General features: G+C 37.6%; 1 protein-coding gene across 1 annotated transcript in view; it reads left to right on the top strand.

The window, feature by feature from the left end:
* LOC150094535 (natural resistance-associated macrophage protein 2-like) overlaps window positions 1-12,091 on the top strand; it is a 169,756-nt gene extending 157,665 nt beyond the window's left edge. Inside the window, exons 14-15 of the mRNA XM_090412089.1 lie at window positions 4,754-4,804; window positions 11,975-12,091. Coding sequence (XP_090268215.1) covers window positions 4,754-4,804; window positions 11,975-12,091 — 168 coding nt within the window. The remainder of the gene's footprint in view (window positions 1-4,753; window positions 4,805-11,974) is intronic.
* The last annotated feature ends 7,165 nt before the right edge of the window (window positions 12,092-19,256 follow it).

The following is a 19,256-nucleotide window of genomic DNA, read 5'->3' on the forward strand; positions in this document are numbered from 1 at the left end:
AGTGTAGCTTGTTTTCTGCGTATAGTTGTATGCTCCAGAAGATGACCTTGACATAAAGGTCGAAACGTCGAATGTAGATTTTAGTTATATTAAAGTTTTTATTCAAACATGGTAGTTGTCTCCATAATTTTCAAAAATGCATTCGGATCACTGTGTAAGCTTAAAAGAAAGGATTTAGATGTTAATAAGGCTGTGGGACTTGATAATACATCACACATATTCTGAAGGAATGTGCCAGGGAGTTGACACCTGCCTTGACATATTTTTTTAATACGAGTCTTGCACTCGGTCAAGTTCCAAAGGAGTGGAAGGAGGGCAAGATTGTGCCACTTCATAAAGGAGGTGATCGAACTCAAGCATCAAACTATAGGCCTATCTGTGTGTTAGATGTTGTGGTTAAGTTGTTGGAGAAGCTTGTGAGAACTAGGATCCAGAATTGGATTGACAACAATGGTATTATCTTTGATGGACAGCATGGATTTGCTAAAGGGATGTCATGATTTAATAATCTACTTATTACAATAATGTGACTGCTTCCTTGGACAAAAGCAGTGGAGCACCCAGAGGGGGGCAAAAGGCCCTGGCACCACCCCAAAGAAAAAGGAAAAAAAAAACTAGAAAAATTTCCAAAAATCTTTTACTAATTAAAATTCAGTTTTTTAATTTATGTTGTGTCATGTTTTCTATTTCTCTACTATTTATGAATTAGCGATAGTTGCAGATGCTCAGTCATAGATCGTATGCAATGCATATTGTGTACTCTAAAATCATCTACTCAACTCAGATCCCTCCAAGATTAAATCCTGAGTGCTCCACTGGACAGAGGAGAAGGATACACAGTAACATACTTGGATTTTGCAAAGGCTTTTGATAGATTACCTCATGATAAATTAATAGTCAAAATAAATTAATGGGGTTGGATATAGGAAAAGGAAAGTCAATAGGTGAGTGCCTCAGGGGTCTATTTTAGGGCCATTTAACTTGTATATTAATGATATAGGTGAAGATTTGGATGGAGTTATTCAGTTGTTTGCAGATGATGCAAAGTTGGGACGAACCATGAAGAGTAGAGAAGATGTTGTGGCCTTACAAGAAGACTTGAATAAATTGTGTGATTGGGCACAGAAATGAGGATGTGAGTTCAATGTTGCAAAATGTAAGGTTTTAAAATTTGGAAAACAAAGATGGGATGCAGAATTTATGCTTGGTGAGGATATATTGTTGGAGATGGAGGAAATAAGAGATCTGGGGGTGATAGTGGATAAGGATATGAAATTTAGGGTACACATAGCCAAAATTATGAAGACAACACAAAGACTTCTGGGAATGATGCGGAGGACACTTACTTGTAGAAGTAGGGAAATTCTTGTTCCATTGTATAAGGCTTTGATTAAGCCACACATGGACTATTGTGTCCAGATTTGGTCACCATTCCAGAGGAGAGAAACTAAGGTAATTTATAACCTCTGGAATGCCGAGTATGAGGAAAGATTGAGAAGATGCAATTTGCAGAGTCTGGTGGACAGGAGGAAGAGGGGAGATATGATAGAGACCTACAAGTTAGTAAGGTGTTGTTATAGGATTAATGCTGGAGAAGTTCTACAGAAAATAGTGGGAGATCGGGGAAGAACCAGAGGTCATTCCTGGAAACTGTATTATTATTATTATTATCTGACCTCCATGGAGTCAGAGACTCATCGTGGGAGGTACACACTATTGCACATAATGATCACCGAACCGCTTTAAACTGATTCAGTGTATCGACATTCACAACACAATCAGGCAATGCATTCCACTTACCAACTCTTCATGCAAAGAACCTCCTCACTCCTCTGTTCACACCCTTACACAGTTTCCAAGAATGGCCTCTTGTTCTACCCCCTCGCTTTCCCATTCTATGAAAATGTCATTCAACCTGATAACAACCCCTGACTAGCTTATATGTTTCAATCATATCACTCCCCCTATTCCTTGTACTACACATTCCAAAGACCACTGACCATCTCTTCAAATCTTCTCTGGACCCTTTCCAACATATCCTCATCACCATGAAAACCTGTCGACCAAATCTGTGTATAAAGAGGGTGTGAGTAGGGGAGTGAGAAGCATTTTTTTTTCATGCAGAGTTGTAAATAATTGGAATGCCTTGCCTGAGAGTGTGGTGTCTGCAAGGAGTTTGAGTGTGTTTAAGACATGGTATGATGAGCTGTGTGTGTGTGTGTGTGTGTGTGTGTGTGTGTGTGTGTGTGTGTGTGTGTGTGTGTGTGTGTGTGTGTGTGTGTGTGTGTGTGTGTGAGATAAAAGGACCTTCCAGATGAATCTTTGACTCCCTGAGGTCTTGGGGTAATAATAATAATAATAATTTAAGATATGATTGCTATTTGAACTTCGTGTGATAGTGGGACCTCTCACAATGTTTTTTGACCCCAATGAGGTCTATTGCTAAAAAAGTAAGGTGAGAAAGACTTTTAGTGGTAATGAAAGCCAATCAAAAAGCTTTATCTTTGCAGGTGTAGCTTTCTTATTTTCCACTTTTTACTTGGACTTTTTATTTATTTATTTTTTTCAAATAGAGTACTCTCCTTCCACTGCATATGAGAATACAAGTTTTATCTTATTTTTGCTATTTCACATTGATGTAGTTGATATGTTTTTATGAAAAATTATAGTTTTCATTTATAATGTAGAAAATTTATCTGAAATAATTTATAATTTTCTGATAATACAATAGTGAAATTTAAAAAGAAAAACTTGCATGCACTGTTCTTCATTCACTATTTGTCTAGCTTGTCGGATAAAAGAGAACAGAATATCAGTACTGAGAGCAAAATTGACAGGAATTCCTCTCTCAACATGTTATAATTCCTGTTGAAACATTTTTTTTTTTTTTTTTTGCATGGAGAGGTCAATATTAAGAGAGGTCCAGATAAAATTCCTTTTTATAATTAAGTATTAAAATAACTTGTAATTCAGAAGATTCAAACTCAGATTAACCACTAAAACCCCCCAGTGAATGTGGTTTGCTGCTGGCCACACACAGTATTTTGAACTTAGTTTGTGTGAACTGTACTTTTTTGCTTCCTGACATCATTTTGCTTTGTTTTCTATATGCCATAATTTCATGATATTTGATAAAAAGTACATAGTGGTTCGTTGATACATTTATGAGCCAAACCGTTGGCCATCCACCGTGTTTCTGGCCAGTCAGACTGCATAATTAGCTTGAAACAAGCCAGTGATTGTAGTATCCTGGTATGGGAATTTGTTCTGACGAGCATCACCAGGTCCTCTCATCCCCCATTGATCACATCTTGACTGTCAGTTCTTATTTGGGAATTGCTTTGGACCAGATATTGCCTACATGGTGATGTGGCCTGTGAATATAGACTTCTCTAGCTAGACACACTCCATGTCATAAGGTTCGTATTGTGCAAACATTGTTTGAAGAGCACATCCAAACATACCATGTGCTCTCCTGGGCTGCCTAATCCTCCTGATCTTCACTGGTCAAAGCTAGTGCCTTGCTTGGTTGCTGACCTCTGGGACATTATTCTGTCTGGTTGGTCCAGAATACCTTAGGATACCTTCCATGGTCTAGTGGAGTCGATGCAAAGATGGATACAAGCAGTTATCTTAGCCAAATGAGACCCAACATGCCACTGTGCAGGTGATCATAATGTTTTGGCTCATGAGTGTGTAATGGCCACTACATATAATCAGAACTCAATAGCCAGTATAAAATTAAAACATCAGGGAAAGGAATTCAGCATTGAGAGAGGAGTGAGGCAAGGAGATTCAGTATCACCCAAATTGTTTTCTGCTATAGAAGTCTTTTGGAATGTATCATGTTGAAACTATGGAATTAACATCAGTGGAAGAAATCTAAATTATTTATGCTTTGCAGATGATGTAGTTCTGTTAACAAAAAATAATCTGAAAAAATGCCAAATGACTTTGACAAAGAAAGCAAGAAAAAAAAAGTTTGAAGATTAACATAACTAAAACAAAATTTATGGCATTCAGATTAAATTTAACTAAAATCATCAAATCATCCTATTGAAATTGTGGATGACTTTTTTTTCATCTTGGACAGTTAGTTAGCTTTAGAGAAAAAACAAGATAAAGAAATAAATAGAATCACACTAGGGAAGAAAAAAGTATTTTGTCTGCATAAATTTTATCTGTTAGACTTACCTGTATGTTTATAAAAGGAAGCATATTTAATACATGCATTATCATGGTGTTTACCTATGGAAGTAAGAAATGGCAATGGGGGGGGGGAGATGAATTACAATTGGCCCATAGTCTTTGAGAGAGAGAAGCACTGCTCCACATAACAAAAAGGAAGAGGAGAAATAGAGAATTAGATGACTGGAGAGGGTTATTGTGAAGTATTTCAAAGCATATAAATGGAGATGGGCAGGTCATATTAACAGATGAAGGTAAAAATAAATAAATAAAAATAAGAAGTTAAAAAGCACAGAGTGGATACCAAGAGAAAAAAAAGAACACCAAGAGATGGAGGGATGATCTACAAAAATTTTACATAAGACGGTGGACTTTAGCTATGGACAGTGGATAGAAAGAGGCTTTAAAAAGAAGATATAGTGGTAATTTCTGGTTCACTGTCAAAAAATAAATAATACATCCTATTTAAAAGTAGAGAAATTATTGCCTTTAAACTTTGTATATCACATGGTATATTATTTTCTTAATGTATATGAAGGTAATTATTTTTGCTTTGTTATTTCAGACATTTAATTTCATGGTTGTTCTAGGATGGGCTAGTCTTCAGGATGTACCAGTAAGTATTTCTTTTGAATTTTCTCGATTAATGAGTTACATTTTCAGTAGTGATTTGTTATTAGTGGGAGCTTGTTGAAAGTAAGTTTTATTGTCATAATATATATATATTTTATTTTTTTTAAAGTGATACAATAAAGGTCTGAAGAAATTGCAGGTTATATATGTTACCGCTAAAGCTCGAAAGCCGTTAATGCACATTACCTAGCTAATCTGCAGATTAACTGATTTGCTCCATTAACGTGTGGAATCAAGAGTTTTCCTAGGTAATGTGCACATTAATGGCTTCTGTATCGTTAAAGTTCAAAAGTTTGTATCTCTCGTTTCCTTTCCCTACTCCTTCTCCCCTCTCCCTCCACTTTTAGTTTGGTTTTGCCAGTGTCTTGTCATCGAAAGAAGATGTCCCTGCTGTAGAAATATCTTTATGTCAAACAGCAATAAAACAATCCCTTGGTACTGGGAAGGGGTTCAGAAAATGTGACTGTAAATCTAAATGTACCACAAATAGGTGTGCTTGTCAAAAACCAATTGCTATGTAATTCAGAGTGTCACCAATCTTTAGATTGCACTAATAAGTAAACATAATTTTATCATATGTTTTGCAAATTCATTTCCTTAATTGTAATAATATTTTAAACCGTTTGATTCTTTGTATTATAGTTTTTTAATTGCTGTTGTTCCAGCAAAGATCTTATTATCACTTTAACGAGTGCCTAGTAGGTAATGTGCAGATTATCTACGTAATTTGCAGGTTACCTAGGTAATTTGAGAAATGAAACAATTTTCGGCATGTTAATGGATCACCCTAGTTAATCTGCAGAATAACTGATTTCTGCACTTTAGTGGTAACATATACATTAAAGATGAATTATAGTTTAATTATAAGTATAATTTTAGGAACTATTAGTTTATACGGGAATTGTGATGAATAAAGTCAGGTGAATAGTCTATTACAGAACCTTAATGTGAATACATCTGTGGGATTGGATGGTATATACCGGCACGGGTCTTGCGTGAAGTGGCTAAGGAATTATCAATGCCCTTGACAATGTTGTTTAATCTGAGTCTCAGGTGTGGTTTAGTCCCGAAGGTGTGGAAAGAGGGGAAAATAGTTTCACTGCATAAAGGAGGATCGAAGACTACGGTTGCAAATTACCGACCAATCAGCATATCAGGAGTCGTCAAGGTCTTGGAGTAAGTAGTCAAGGGAAAAATACAGAAATGGATTGATGAAAATGAGATACTGTACACGGGACAGCATGGCTTTGTGAAGGGTAGATCATGCCTCAGTAACTTGCTCAAGTTTTATAACAAGGTGATGGCTGAACTGGATAAGGGTAATGGGTTTACAGTGATACTGCTGGACCTGGCAAAGGCGTTTGACAGGATACCACATGGAATTCTAATCCGTAAACTACAACATATGGGAATGGATATAGGGTTGGTGAGATGGATAGGTGGGTGGGTGGTTGATGGAGAGATATCAAAGAGTAGTTTATTCAGGAGTAGAGTCCAAAAGACGGCCTGTGACTAGTGGTGTGCCGCAGGGTTCTGTTCTTGGACCACTGCTGTTTAATTTGTTCATTAACGATATAGGGAAGGATCTAAGTGGAACAGTTCATTTGTTCGCTGTTGATGCCAAGTTGGGTAGGGCGATAGTAAATGCAGAAGATGTGAAAATCTTGCAGGATGATTTGGATAGATTGGAGTTCTGCGCTAAGGAGAATGGATGTCAATTTAATGTGACAAAATGTAAGGTTATGCATTTTGGGGTGAAAAGATTAGCAGCAGTATACCACATTGGTGGAACTGTACTCCAGGAGATTGATGAGGCCAGGGACTTGGGAGTGTTGGTGGATAGGGAGATGAAGTTTAGGGGGCACATTGCAAAAGTAGCTAAATCAGCTCATCAACTCACTTGGTTGTTGAAAAATACCTTGACGAGCAGAGACAAGCAAGTTATTGTACCTCTGTACCGAGCCTTGATAAGGCCACCCTCCACCCAAAGAAACCACTCCTCAGCCTCTTGCTCATAGCTTCATTTTGCAACTTCCAGGGATGGCCCCTTGTTATCAGATTTGGTCACCTCAGTTCCTTCTTGATGGGGAGGAGGTGGAGAGGATCCAGAGGAGATTGACTAAGATGATAGCGGGTCTATGGAATGAACCATATGAGGACAGGTTGAAGATTTGTGGGTTGGAGAAATTAGTTGATAGGCAGAAAAGGGGAGATATGATAGAGACATTCAAAATTACTAAAGGGTTTCTACAGGATAAATTCAGAGGATATTTTTGAGATCGGGACTGGTGGTGGGAGAACTAGGCGACACCTATGGAAGCTGGGCAAGAGTGTGGTTAGCAGGGGTGTTAGAGCTGGGTTCTTTACTTTTAGAGTGGTAAATGAGTGGAATAAGCTGCCAGAGTCTGTTGTGGGTGCTATGATGGTGAGTGAGTTCAAGGCAAGGTATGATAGACACTGTGAGAATGTCATATAGTTGTGTGACATGATGTTTAGGGCCTCCCTCAATGAATCTAAGGACTCCCTGGAGTCGCCTGTCATAATAGTTTTAGACAATTTCTGGATTATATATGATCTGGGCTTTACAGATGTTCCTGCCCACTCGCCTGTAGCGAGTAGATTTTGCCAGCTGTGAGTAGTAAACGTGCACTGGACAAAACACCATTTTTATTTAATAAAACAAAAAACTTTCTAAACAAATTTTTGTAACTAAGAAAGCACAGAAGAATATTACTATTATTATTATTCAGGCCTCCATGGAGGTCAAAAGACTCATCGTGGGAGGTCGTTCATAGGAATACAAAGTAGTTTATCATACCACTCATTGACTCTTCTTTCTCTAACCACTCTCTCAGGCAATGCATTGCATTGTTCAACCACCCTCCACCCAAAGAAACCACTCCTCAGCCTCTTGCTCATAGCTTCATTTTGCAACTTCCAGGGATGGTCCCTTGTTATCGCTCCTTCCTGGCTTTCCACCAAGCAGAACAACTCCCCACTGTCTACCCTGTAAATGCCTCTCAACAGTTTAAACGTCTCGTTCATATCACGTCTCCTTCTTCTATCCACCAAACTCTGCAGTCCACATTGCCTCAGCCGATTCTCATAATTAAGATTGTGCAGTCCTGAAACCATCTTTGTTATCTGCCTCTTTACCCTTTCCACAGCTCATTCATTTTATTCCCTTCAAATCCTGGGGATCAAATTTGAGAACAATAGTCTAAATGTGGTTGGTCAAGGTCTCATACAATGGAATGATAACTCTTCTCTCTCTCTGCAGGTCAGCGTCCTTTTCAGTATTGCAGCAATCCTCTGGGTTACCTTCACCACCTTTTCAATATGTTCCCTGAATAATAGTTTTCTATCAGTCATCATCCCCAGATCTCTTTTCTACCTATTTCCTCCAGTATAGCTCCTTCAATCAAGTATGCATCCTCCCATCGATGAATCCCAAACTTCACGACTATATATTTTGCTGCATTAAACCGATACACCCCATTCATTTGCCAATCTGTCTAATTTATTCAAATCCTCTTGTAAGGCTGCCACATCTGCACTATTACTGATAACCCTTCCCAACTGCTTCACATCATCTGCAAACAACTGAATATCCTCATTGTCAATCCATTGACAATGTCATTGATATAAAGGTTGAACAATACAGATTCCATTACTAAGCCCTGTGGAACCCCACTTGCAACCCTCTGCTTCCTTGACATTGCCCCACCATACACCACTCTGATAATTATCAGATAGCCAGTCCTGAAGCCATTGGACTAACCGACATTTAAACCCATGTACTGCAACTTAAATATCAGCTTATCGTGAAGCGCCCTGTCAAATGACTTTGCAAAATCCAAAAAAACAGCAGTATATGCCTTTTCCTCATAAACGGCTCTTGTCACTTTATTATAAAAGGCATTCATATTACTAAAGCAAGAGCGCCCTTTAACAAATCCATGTTGATTCTCACAGATAACATTACTCTCATCTGCCCAATGCTGTATATAGTCCTTCGCTAATTTCTCCAAGACCTTAACAACTACTGATGACACACAAACATGCTGATAATTAGACACTACCAGTTCTGCTGCCACCCTTATGCAATGGCACTATCTTATCTTCCTTCCTCCCATTCCTTGGGTACCTTTCCAACAGCCAGACTTTCATTGAAAAGCCTGGTCAACGGAGCTGTCAGTTCTTTATCACGTTCTCTCAAAACCCATGCTGAAATACCATCCAGTCCCACAGCTTTACTGTATCCAGAGAACTCGGTATTTGGAACACACTCTCCTCCTGCACCTCTAAATCCTGAACCTTCCCTATCCCTTTAGTATTAAACCTTCTTCTCCAGGATGAAATACTCCAATAAGGTGTTCATTGAACAACTTCACTATATCCTCTGCATCAGTCACTCTATTCCTATTTTTATCCCATAATATGATTCTTCCACAATCATTTCTCCTCCTACTGGCCACATAACTAAATTCCCTAGGATTTTCTTTGGATCTTAGTGCCAATCTCTTCTCATATTCCAGGTTTGCCTTCCTCACCATACTGGTTACTATCCTGGCCTACATCTTATATTTTTCGTGTATCTGCCCTCCACCTCTCTCCTTATATCTCTTTGAAAATCTCTTTTTCAACTGCAGTTTTTGTTTGATATTGTTTGTCATCCACTTTACACCAAATCGTGTCCTCTTCACTCGTGGAATACAGCTTACTATTGCTGCTAACAAATATCCTTTCACAACTTCCCAAGCACTAATGAAATCCTGGCCTCCCAATTCTGCCCTCCATGGAACTTCCCCAAGTTGATACCTAAGACTATTATAATCAATCACCTGCCTTATAATTCCACATACGTTCTCTTTTCTTTGATACACCTGAATGTCTATTCATCTTCCAAGTCAGAACCACATGGTCACTCTCTCCAACTGGTAGGAGAGAAGTCATCTCACTTATTATCAGCTCTTCTGATGCTATCACCAAATCCAAAACTCTTGAGCCTCTTGTTCCCTCTATTAATTGTTGCCTAAATCATTTGTCCTTCAAGAATTCTAGAAATTCCATTCCCTTATTACTACATGCATTTTCCTCTTCCCAGCTTATACTGCTGGAGTTAAAATCTCCCATAACAATCATTCTCTTTGCACTTTACAACAAGCTGAACTGCCTGAACATCTCCTTCTCCCCACTCTCTGTGCTCCCTGGTTTATAGCAACACCCCACTGAATATCCTATCTTGGCCACTTCTGTCTCACATCATATGCTTTCAAAAGCATTAGTGTCACTGCCTTCCAAAGCCTCCACTTTTAGAGGACATAAGTCATCCTTTATCATAAGCAGTACTCGCTCTACCACCACATTTTACTTTCCTATCCTGCCGAAAAATGCTGTACCCTGCTACTTCAATTCCTGTTATTATATCATCCTCCGTCAACCACGTCTCAGAGATCCCAATAATCTTTGGCCAGGCTGATGCTATCAGCACCAACAATTTATCTCTTTTATTTTGGATACTCTTTGCATTAGTATAAAGCATAAAAATGTCACTGGTTCTATACTTATCATTGTCCCCTGTTGACTCCACTGGACTTGTGTTACCTGATGTCATTTCCTCCTTCCCCCAAGCACCCATTCCCACAAGAGTCCACCCCTGCTAACATCCACCCTGGGAATTCTAGTTTCCCTGCATTGACACACTGATTCGTTCAGAAAACATCAGTCTCTCCAGATGCCTTCATCCTTCCTCATTCAAATGCAAGCAATCTCTCGCATACAGTTCTCTTCTGTCCTCAAATGCCCTCCAAGCATCCACATATTCCAATCCTCTCTTCTGACACATTCCGGCTATTATGATATTCGATATTATTGTTCTTCTGCTCAGCTAGTCACTATCATACCTGGGCAACACACACACACAATCTTTCCTCTCTGCGTTTTCTTTTGCACAACCTCAAGCAAGAATCTCAGATCTCTCGCCACCTGATTTACATTGCCTCTCAAGTCATTCTTGCCCACCATCACAATCATTTCGTCCATCCTTTCACCCCTCTTAATTGCCATAGCCACATTTTCTATTGTCCCTCCAGGCAAACATACCTGGCATTCTACATTGCACGCCACAGATCGAGTCTCCATACATCTCAACTCTTACCACTCTGTTCCTTGATTGCTCGCCTACATCTCTCTCTCCTCTAACCCTTTCTCTCTGTGTTCACCTACTTACCTGCTGTTCTGCATCTCTATCCTTGGTTTGAGTACTCCCTTGCATGCTTCTCATTTCCTCTCTCTCTCTCTCACTGTTTCATTCTCCTTTTCTCTGTCATTCCCATACCTCTCTCTCATTCCCTCTCTTCTACTGCTCCTATTCTTTCCTCTTCTAGCATTCCCCTTACATCTCTCTCTCATTCCCTTTTTCCTACTGTTTCTATTCTCTCCTCTTCTCTCATTCCCAAACCTCTCTCTCGTTCCCTTTCTCCTACTGCTTCTATTCTCTCCTCTTCTATCATTCCCAAACCTCTCTCTCATTCCCTCTCTCTTACTGTTTCTGTTCTCTCCTCTTCTCTCATTCCCAGGAGTTTTGGGAATGAGAGAAGAGGAGGAATACATTGGTGGAATGCATTCGGATATCATTGCTGTTAAAGAGCTCGTGATCACCGCCAAGCATCGTGGATCTCCTTTCCACCTAACTCCTTATTCCATGCTATAGCTTTGAGTTGTCTTCTAAGCTTTTTATAATCACTGGCATTGTAGTTCCACATTATTGCTACTCATTATCAATTTCACCAATGGAGGAAGTTTTGACATACCATTCACAATAACATCCCCTGTTATGATCAGATATAAGATTCCTGATCTTTGTATGCTCTATATTACATACAGCTTAAGATAATTGTCCCTTAAGAATTTGTATATAACACATACTTCGAAAACTTTATAGTGAAGTCATCCCTTGTACAAACTTGAATGCAACATATATGAATATAATTTCATGAGAAGCCTGAAGTTTGCTTAAGCACGCCTATATGGTAATACTTGGTATTAATTGGGGCATGACAGTAAATTTTTGTCTGCTGTAACATTTTTTATAGTTATTCAGGTTATTGTCAGTAATGTCTAATGTCATAAATCTCTTTGAATTTTTTAGGTTATTGGTAAATATCTGACATTACCACAGGTTGCACCAGCTGATGACTTTTATCCAAACTCAGAGAATATTCAACATATTAGAGAAGATGGTGAACATTTCAGGATTAGGAGCTGAATTTTTTATTCATATTAGACAAATTTAAAATCGCTTGTGGCAGAATTTATCTCCTTAGGAATTACATCAAGAGATGAATTTTGAAATTCTTTCAAAATATTATCTTTTCAAAGGCAATTGCACTTGTGGACCTTTATCATAGAAAATATAAACTATATTTAAATATATTCAGTAGCAAAATAGTCTGTAGAATTTAATTTTATTATAATGAAAAATTTCATTTTAAATTATTTAACATAAATCCCTGTTTAAGATTTGGATCCCAGATCTTAACATTAATTTGTGTTTTGATAAACATGCTGTCTTTTCTTCATATGACTGGTTCAGTTGATGAGTCTTTTCAAAACATTGAGATAAATGTTTGTTTGTTTACTGTCTGTCCAGGAGGAACAAATTCTACAATTCCATTCACATCAAAAAAAACAAATCAACATTGTCTTGATAGTTGATCATGAGAATGTTATGACCAGAGAATCATCTCTGGTCATAACTTTTGAAAGAAAATTCTGGTCATTAAGAACTTGCTCCCTCAAATCACAGGAAACATTCACATGTTATTTATTTATTTATTTTATTTTTTATCCTTTGTAAGCAAACGAGGCACAAATTTAGTGGACAAGTTTCATTTGCAAATCTCCTGTTAAAATTCTCTGGCACAAACTTGTGCCAGAGAATTTTAAAACTTGTAAAACTGCATTTTACCTAAAACATTATCCTTAAATGCTTGCCGAAGCATAACAATAGTTTCAGCTCCAGTTTTATCCAAAACAAAACAAAATTTCACATGCACTCTATTCCTTGTGGTCAGCAATCACAAAATATCCAAACTTGCTTGTTAGCACTAGCAAAAAAAGCAGCCAGAACAACAAAACGGTTCACACAGGATGACACCACTTGCCAGACTGTTACAGCAACCTGCACACTCATGATGTCTAGCAGCAGCATCTGTAACTAGAAAATGCATGCGCACCAAGTTCAGATTCTGGTTAATTTTGAGTGTCCCCATTGTAATAATAATAATAAAGCAATAATAAATTACAAGTGGATCTGAACTTGTAAAAGAATAATAAATTACAAGAGAATTTAAAACTAAACTGTAGCATAAATTAGATTAAAAAACATGGAAAATTTATACCAGAAGGAAATACAGTAAAGATTATATAAAACAAAGAACCAAAAAATAAAAAAACAGAGGAATACATACTGTGGTGACATAATAGAACTTGCCTGTTTATTCATTTTTCATGAACGTCCCATTATGTCACTACAGTATCCTTGTTTTTTTTTTAAAAAATTTCCATATATGTTTAATATTTACTGTATTTTCTTCTGATAAAAAATTTTCCATGTTTTTTAATCTAATTTATGCTGCAGTTTGGTTTTAAATTCTCTTGTAAAATACTACTCTTTTACAAGTTCAATTCCTCTCATAATTTATGATTTCTTTATGAGCTTAGTTTATGAATTATGTTCCAAAAACTGTAAAGTTAACATGATAAGAACACAAAGATCTTCCCCAAGGTATGTCTGAAAATGCATCATTTATATTATAATTTTAAGTTATGTCTAAATGCATGTCATTTATGTTTTAGTTTTATCTTCATATAAATCACAAGAAAAGCCATTGTTTCTATACAGGGGTGCCCCTTAAGAATATAAGCATTTGCTTATATTCTTAAGGGGAATAAAGAGGATAAGCAGAAGAGAGCGGTTCACTTCGTTAATGATATTGGGAAGGTTTAAAAGTTTGCAGATGATGTAAAATTGGGAAGAAATTGAGGAGTAGTGTAGATGTTGCGACTTTACAGGAGGATTTGAATAAACTTGGCAAGTTCATGTGTGTAGTGGTTTGGCAGTTGCAAGGTGCAAAGGTTTTAAAATGTGAGAAAAAGTGGGTGGATTGCAAAGCATGCATGTGGTGGCTTATTTAAGAGGAGGTGGAGCAGGTAAAGTTTCCATCATTCTTGGAAGCTGTGGGTGTCCTCCTGCGATGAGTCTTCGGACTCCTTGGAGATGTCACGAATACTAATAATAATAATGAGAATGTGCAAAAGGGTGAAGAGGAGATTTTTTCCTTGCAGATTTGTGGGTGATGGAAATCCATTACTCAGTATGTGAGAGCAGAGATGGTAAATGCATTTAAGGCACAGCTGTGATGAGCACATAACTCATCAAAAGACTCTTCATGGGACCTTCCACAACGAGTCTTTTGACTCCATGGTGATCTGATCATGATAAAATAATAATAATGAACTCCTCTCTCACTGACTCCCTCTAATTGCTTTTCCATAGATGTTCTGTCTTTGCAACTGGCCATCACCATTCCTCCACTTTCCTTTAATCACATACAAACACATGCACCTTTGTCAACATCCAGATGTAGTTTAGCTCCAAACTCACCAAATAAATTCATCTTCTTTCATTTCATGTACCTCTGTCCATTGGAACAATTTTTGCCATGCTGTTTTCTCCAATAAATAGATCCCGCCACTCTTTAACAAAAACATTAACAGATTCCTTTATTTTCTCTAACCACTTGTCCATACAGCACTGTCATTCATGTTACAGGTCTTGAGATCTTGTGTGTGAAGTTAATATTAAAAAACATTAACTACCACACTAAAAATCCTAATCTTGTTTTGGTAGCATGATTGTTGACAAAAATAAGTCAAGTTCTAAGTTAATAAGGAAGAAAATTTTCATTAAATGGAGGGAGACAGAGGTAGAACAGGAGGATAAAGAAATAAAGTTTTCTTTCTTGACATAAAGAAAACTTTTCTTTCTTGACATAAAGAAAACTTTTGTTTTTCTCTCTGAACTTCAGTTTTTTCTTCACTCTCAAATTCTTAGCCTCATAATTACACTGCAGTTAGTTCCATCAGTGTAATTACAGCTTGTGATCTCTTCCAACCAACTGCCTAACAAACTTAGCATACAATCTTACACTGCTTAAATTCTTCATCTTCTGTAAAACAGGATCTCTGCATTACCTGTATTTACTATTGTCCTTCTCAGCTTAGCATCATTGGCAAACAACTGTCTATTCTTCTTCATATTATCTCCAGATATCTTTATACAAATTAAGCAGTGGAACATCACATATTATTTACCTTCTCCTGTATTCTGCTCCACCATATGCTATGCTTGGATGTTTATCTGCCCCCTTATCTGTGCTTCCATCACCCTCCCTTTTTACCTCTTCTATCCTCACGAAACACATCATACCCTTCCATCTCTATTCCTGTCAGGATGTCGTCCTCTTCCAACCATGTCTCACTTATTCCGACAATCTTTTGGTGAACAGACACAATTAATGCAACCATTTCATCTGCCTTGTTTCTTATACTTCTAGCATTTGTATACAAACACAACAGCTCATTTCCGGATCTACAGCTAGTTCCACTGATACCACCCACTCAATGTGATCTCTCCATGCTCGACTGGGGCCATTTACCTTTCTGCTTATTCATTTTAAAACCCTTTTCAATACCAACTGTTTCCTTTTGATCCCAGGTCATCCCATTTCTTTCCTCTGTACACATGCTCTCACCTCCTCTTGGAGCATCCACCTTTCTCACGATGTGTACCCCTGTCCACCCTGAGCCTCCCCGTTTCCCTGCTCCTCTTGCACACCCATTCTCTCATTTTCTATACTCATACCACTCACTTCCCCATTCATATTTACCTCTTCAATCTCTCCTGTCATACTCTCCTGCTCTTCCACATCACTTCCTGCTTGATCTGATTCATTCTCACTCACTCTACTCACTTTTCTACCTTCCAGCAGCAGTCTCTCCAAGCGACTCACACCATAACCACTCAAATGCAGCACATCACTCCCATACAGCTCACTTCATCCCTCAAACTCATTCCACACATTAACAAACTGCACTCCCGTCTCCTCACACATTTCAGCCAGCATATAATTCATAATTCTTGCTCTCTGCCTCATCTCACCATAGTCATACCTAGGCAACACGCTGACCACCCTTCTTGTCACACTATTCTCTTTTATCCTTTTAAGCAGTCTCCTGATATCCATTCTGACGCTCTCTTTGTCCTCTGTCAAATCATTTGTACCAATCAAAACCATTAACTCCTTTGCTTGCTCCCTCCTCATATCCAATACCTCAATCACTCTACTCATTTTACTGTCTGGAAAACATACCTTATGCATCCTATCATCCAGCACACCTTTGATAATGAAGTCGCCATACAACGCCACACGCTCATCTTTCGTTAACTCTTTCGTGCCATCATGATTTGTTTTAATAATTTTTACTCAAATTTTCTTAATTTCATTTCGCATTTATTTCATCTCTTTCCTCATCAAATCCAATTCAACTTCCGATTCTCGCATCACATTCTCTCTATCATTCAATCTTTCTAATTTTCTAACTCTCGACCCCCTCTTCTCACTTTCACTCTCATTGATCCTTCTGTGCTTCCATACTTTCGGTCTAGTATGCATCCAACTTTCGCTATCATTCATTCTTTTGATTTTTTTCCACTTTCGATTCCTGCATCACGCCATTTCCAGTTTCATTCATTCTCTCAATAATATAGTGGTTAGTGACTTCGCATTAATTGCCTTAGTATCCCATAATACAAAACACACATCTTTTCAGGTATGTGTGTGTAATGCTATGTAATATGGTAATGGCCATTTCCCCAGACCAGTTTTGACCTTTATTGAGGTATCATCAGTCCTTTGTATAGGAATGCAAGACCTCCCTGCACAAAGCAGTTCTGTTTCCTATAGTTTATCATTTTCTCTCTCTCTCTATCATTCAATCTTTCTAATTTTCTAACTCTCAACCATCGGTAGGTGTCGCACTGATATGATCGTCGGCTTGTCGAGAGTTCCTGAAAAGATTAGTAGTATTTTATGTTATCATTGGCAATTTTACTAGAATTTTACGTAATATTGTTTGCTTTTTGTTTCTTAGGAACTTGACCCACTGCATATTAAAAAAATATTTCAAGGCAGATGTAAATTCCTGGCACATTCCTTCAGAATACATGGTGATATATTATCAAGTCTCACAGCCTTATTAACATGAAGTTTGCTCAACTCCCCATACACCTCTTGCTCACTTACATTCAGTGTCTCCTCCCCATCATCAATTGCCCTGAATCTCTTCATGAAGTCACATTCACAAGAATGAAAGACCTTTATGAACTGCTCATTAAGTATCTCCACTATATCTTCCGCAACAGCTATCCTTATACCATTTTCTTCACTCAACGTCATCCTTCCATAATCATTTTTTTTTTGCTGGCTACATATCAAAAGAACTTCCTAGGATTCTTTTTGGCTTCATTAGCTAACTGCTGCTCATATCTCACTTTTGCTACCCTTACTAAGTCGCCTGCCTTGTCTAATCTTTGTAATCCTCATGGAATTGGTTATTATCACTTCTCTTATGCTGCCTCCATAATGTCCTTTTTTCTGTATCGCATGTTTAATCTCTTCATTCATCCATTTCACACCTACCTTATTTAATCCCTTCTCACCCTTGGAATACATTGGCTACTAGATAGTTCTTGAATATCCCCCAGGTTGCAGTGATCTCTTTTCTAGCTAACTCGTCATTCCATGCTACACATGCAAGCTGTCTCCTGAGCTCTTCATAATCACCACCCTTGTTGTTCAATGTGTACCCTTTTCTCACAGAGGTCCCCACATTGCTGGTGGGGTGATTACCTGGTGACCACCCAGGTAATCACATCATTGTCACGCTCACTCAATATTCATTAAACAAAAAAAACTTTATATTTAAAAAAAACGTTTTCTAATATAGAATAATTATTTTGGTTAAAATTTTATATCATGCTAATTTATAATAGAGTACATCATTATTGATGTCAAAGATTCAAGATCCTTTTAACAGAACAGATATCCTTGCGTAGCATAGATCATTAGAGCTGAGCAAGTTATATATGGTTTATTCTTAGAAAATGAAATGTGAGTTTCCATTTTTTTTTTTTTTTTTTTTTTTTTTTTACTGATTACTTTTGCAAGAGCAGAATCATTGGCAGATAACTTAAAATATGATGCACAGGAGGGAACCATGCAAACTTCATGTCTCAGCTATATTTTGTTGAAAAATCTGTAAATATTGTGTATATATAATTTTATATGTAATTCTTGTTGTAAATAAATATACATTTATGAAAAAGAAATACTTCCTCTTTATCCAATTTTTATTATTTTTATTTGTTTTTACTGATTTCATTATACAACATATAATATCCACAACATAATATTGATTTCTTATTATTTTCTTGACCTTCATGAAGTCGCATGACTCATTGTGGGAGGTCAACTCTAGTCAGTACAATGTCTGTGATACCACTCTTTAAATTCGACTGTTTGCACTTTTACTACTCTCTCAGGCGGTGTATTCAATGCTCCTACCACTCTTCATGTAAAAACACTTACTACTTACTCTTTTACTCATCACTTCATTTAGTATGACTCCTTGTCCTTGTTTCTTCTCAATTTACCATATGAAAAATTGTATCAGTGTCAATATGATAATAACCCTTAACCAGCTTAAATGTTTTAATCAGATCTTCCCTTTGTCTTCTATCAACCAAATTCTGCAATCTGTATGCCCTCAGTCTATCTTCATAATCAACATTGTACAGACTTAATATCATTTTTGTTATCCCTGTGACCAGATTTCAACTTACAAATCCAGATATGGTGTGATCAAAACTTTATACAATGGGAGCACAATCCTTTTATCTCTCGTGGTCACTATTCTCCTCAATATTGCAGCAATTCTCTGCGATATTTTCAGAACCTTTGCAATGTGTCCACTGAACTTATCATTCCTACCCCCCTCCAAAAAAATTCACACTTAACGTCCATGGATGCCATATGATCATTCCCATATCTTACCAGGTTTTGGGAGTGAGGCTTTCTGCCAGAAAAACATTTTGCATTGCATACTACAGGAGTTTGTGGTATGTGGTGCTTTTGGCATGTATGCATCCCAGCAGTTGGATATGTGGCAGGTGAGTAATCGTAAAGTGCATATAAGCGGGAAATGGGAAGAACTTTGAGTTGGAGATTAGTATAACAGACCTCGGCAGCTTTGTCAGAGGAGGGAGAATACCGACCTAGAAAGAGAGATAAGAGCAGTATCACCTCTGT

The sequence above is a fragment of the Typopeltis vanoorti genome, chromosome 22 (genome assembly GCF_054136105.1).
Source record: "Typopeltis vanoorti isolate ZY-2024b chromosome 22, IOZ_Tvanoo_1.0, whole genome shotgun sequence".
NCBI lineage: Eukaryota > Metazoa > Arthropoda > Arachnida > Uropygi > Thelyphonidae > Typopeltis > Typopeltis vanoorti.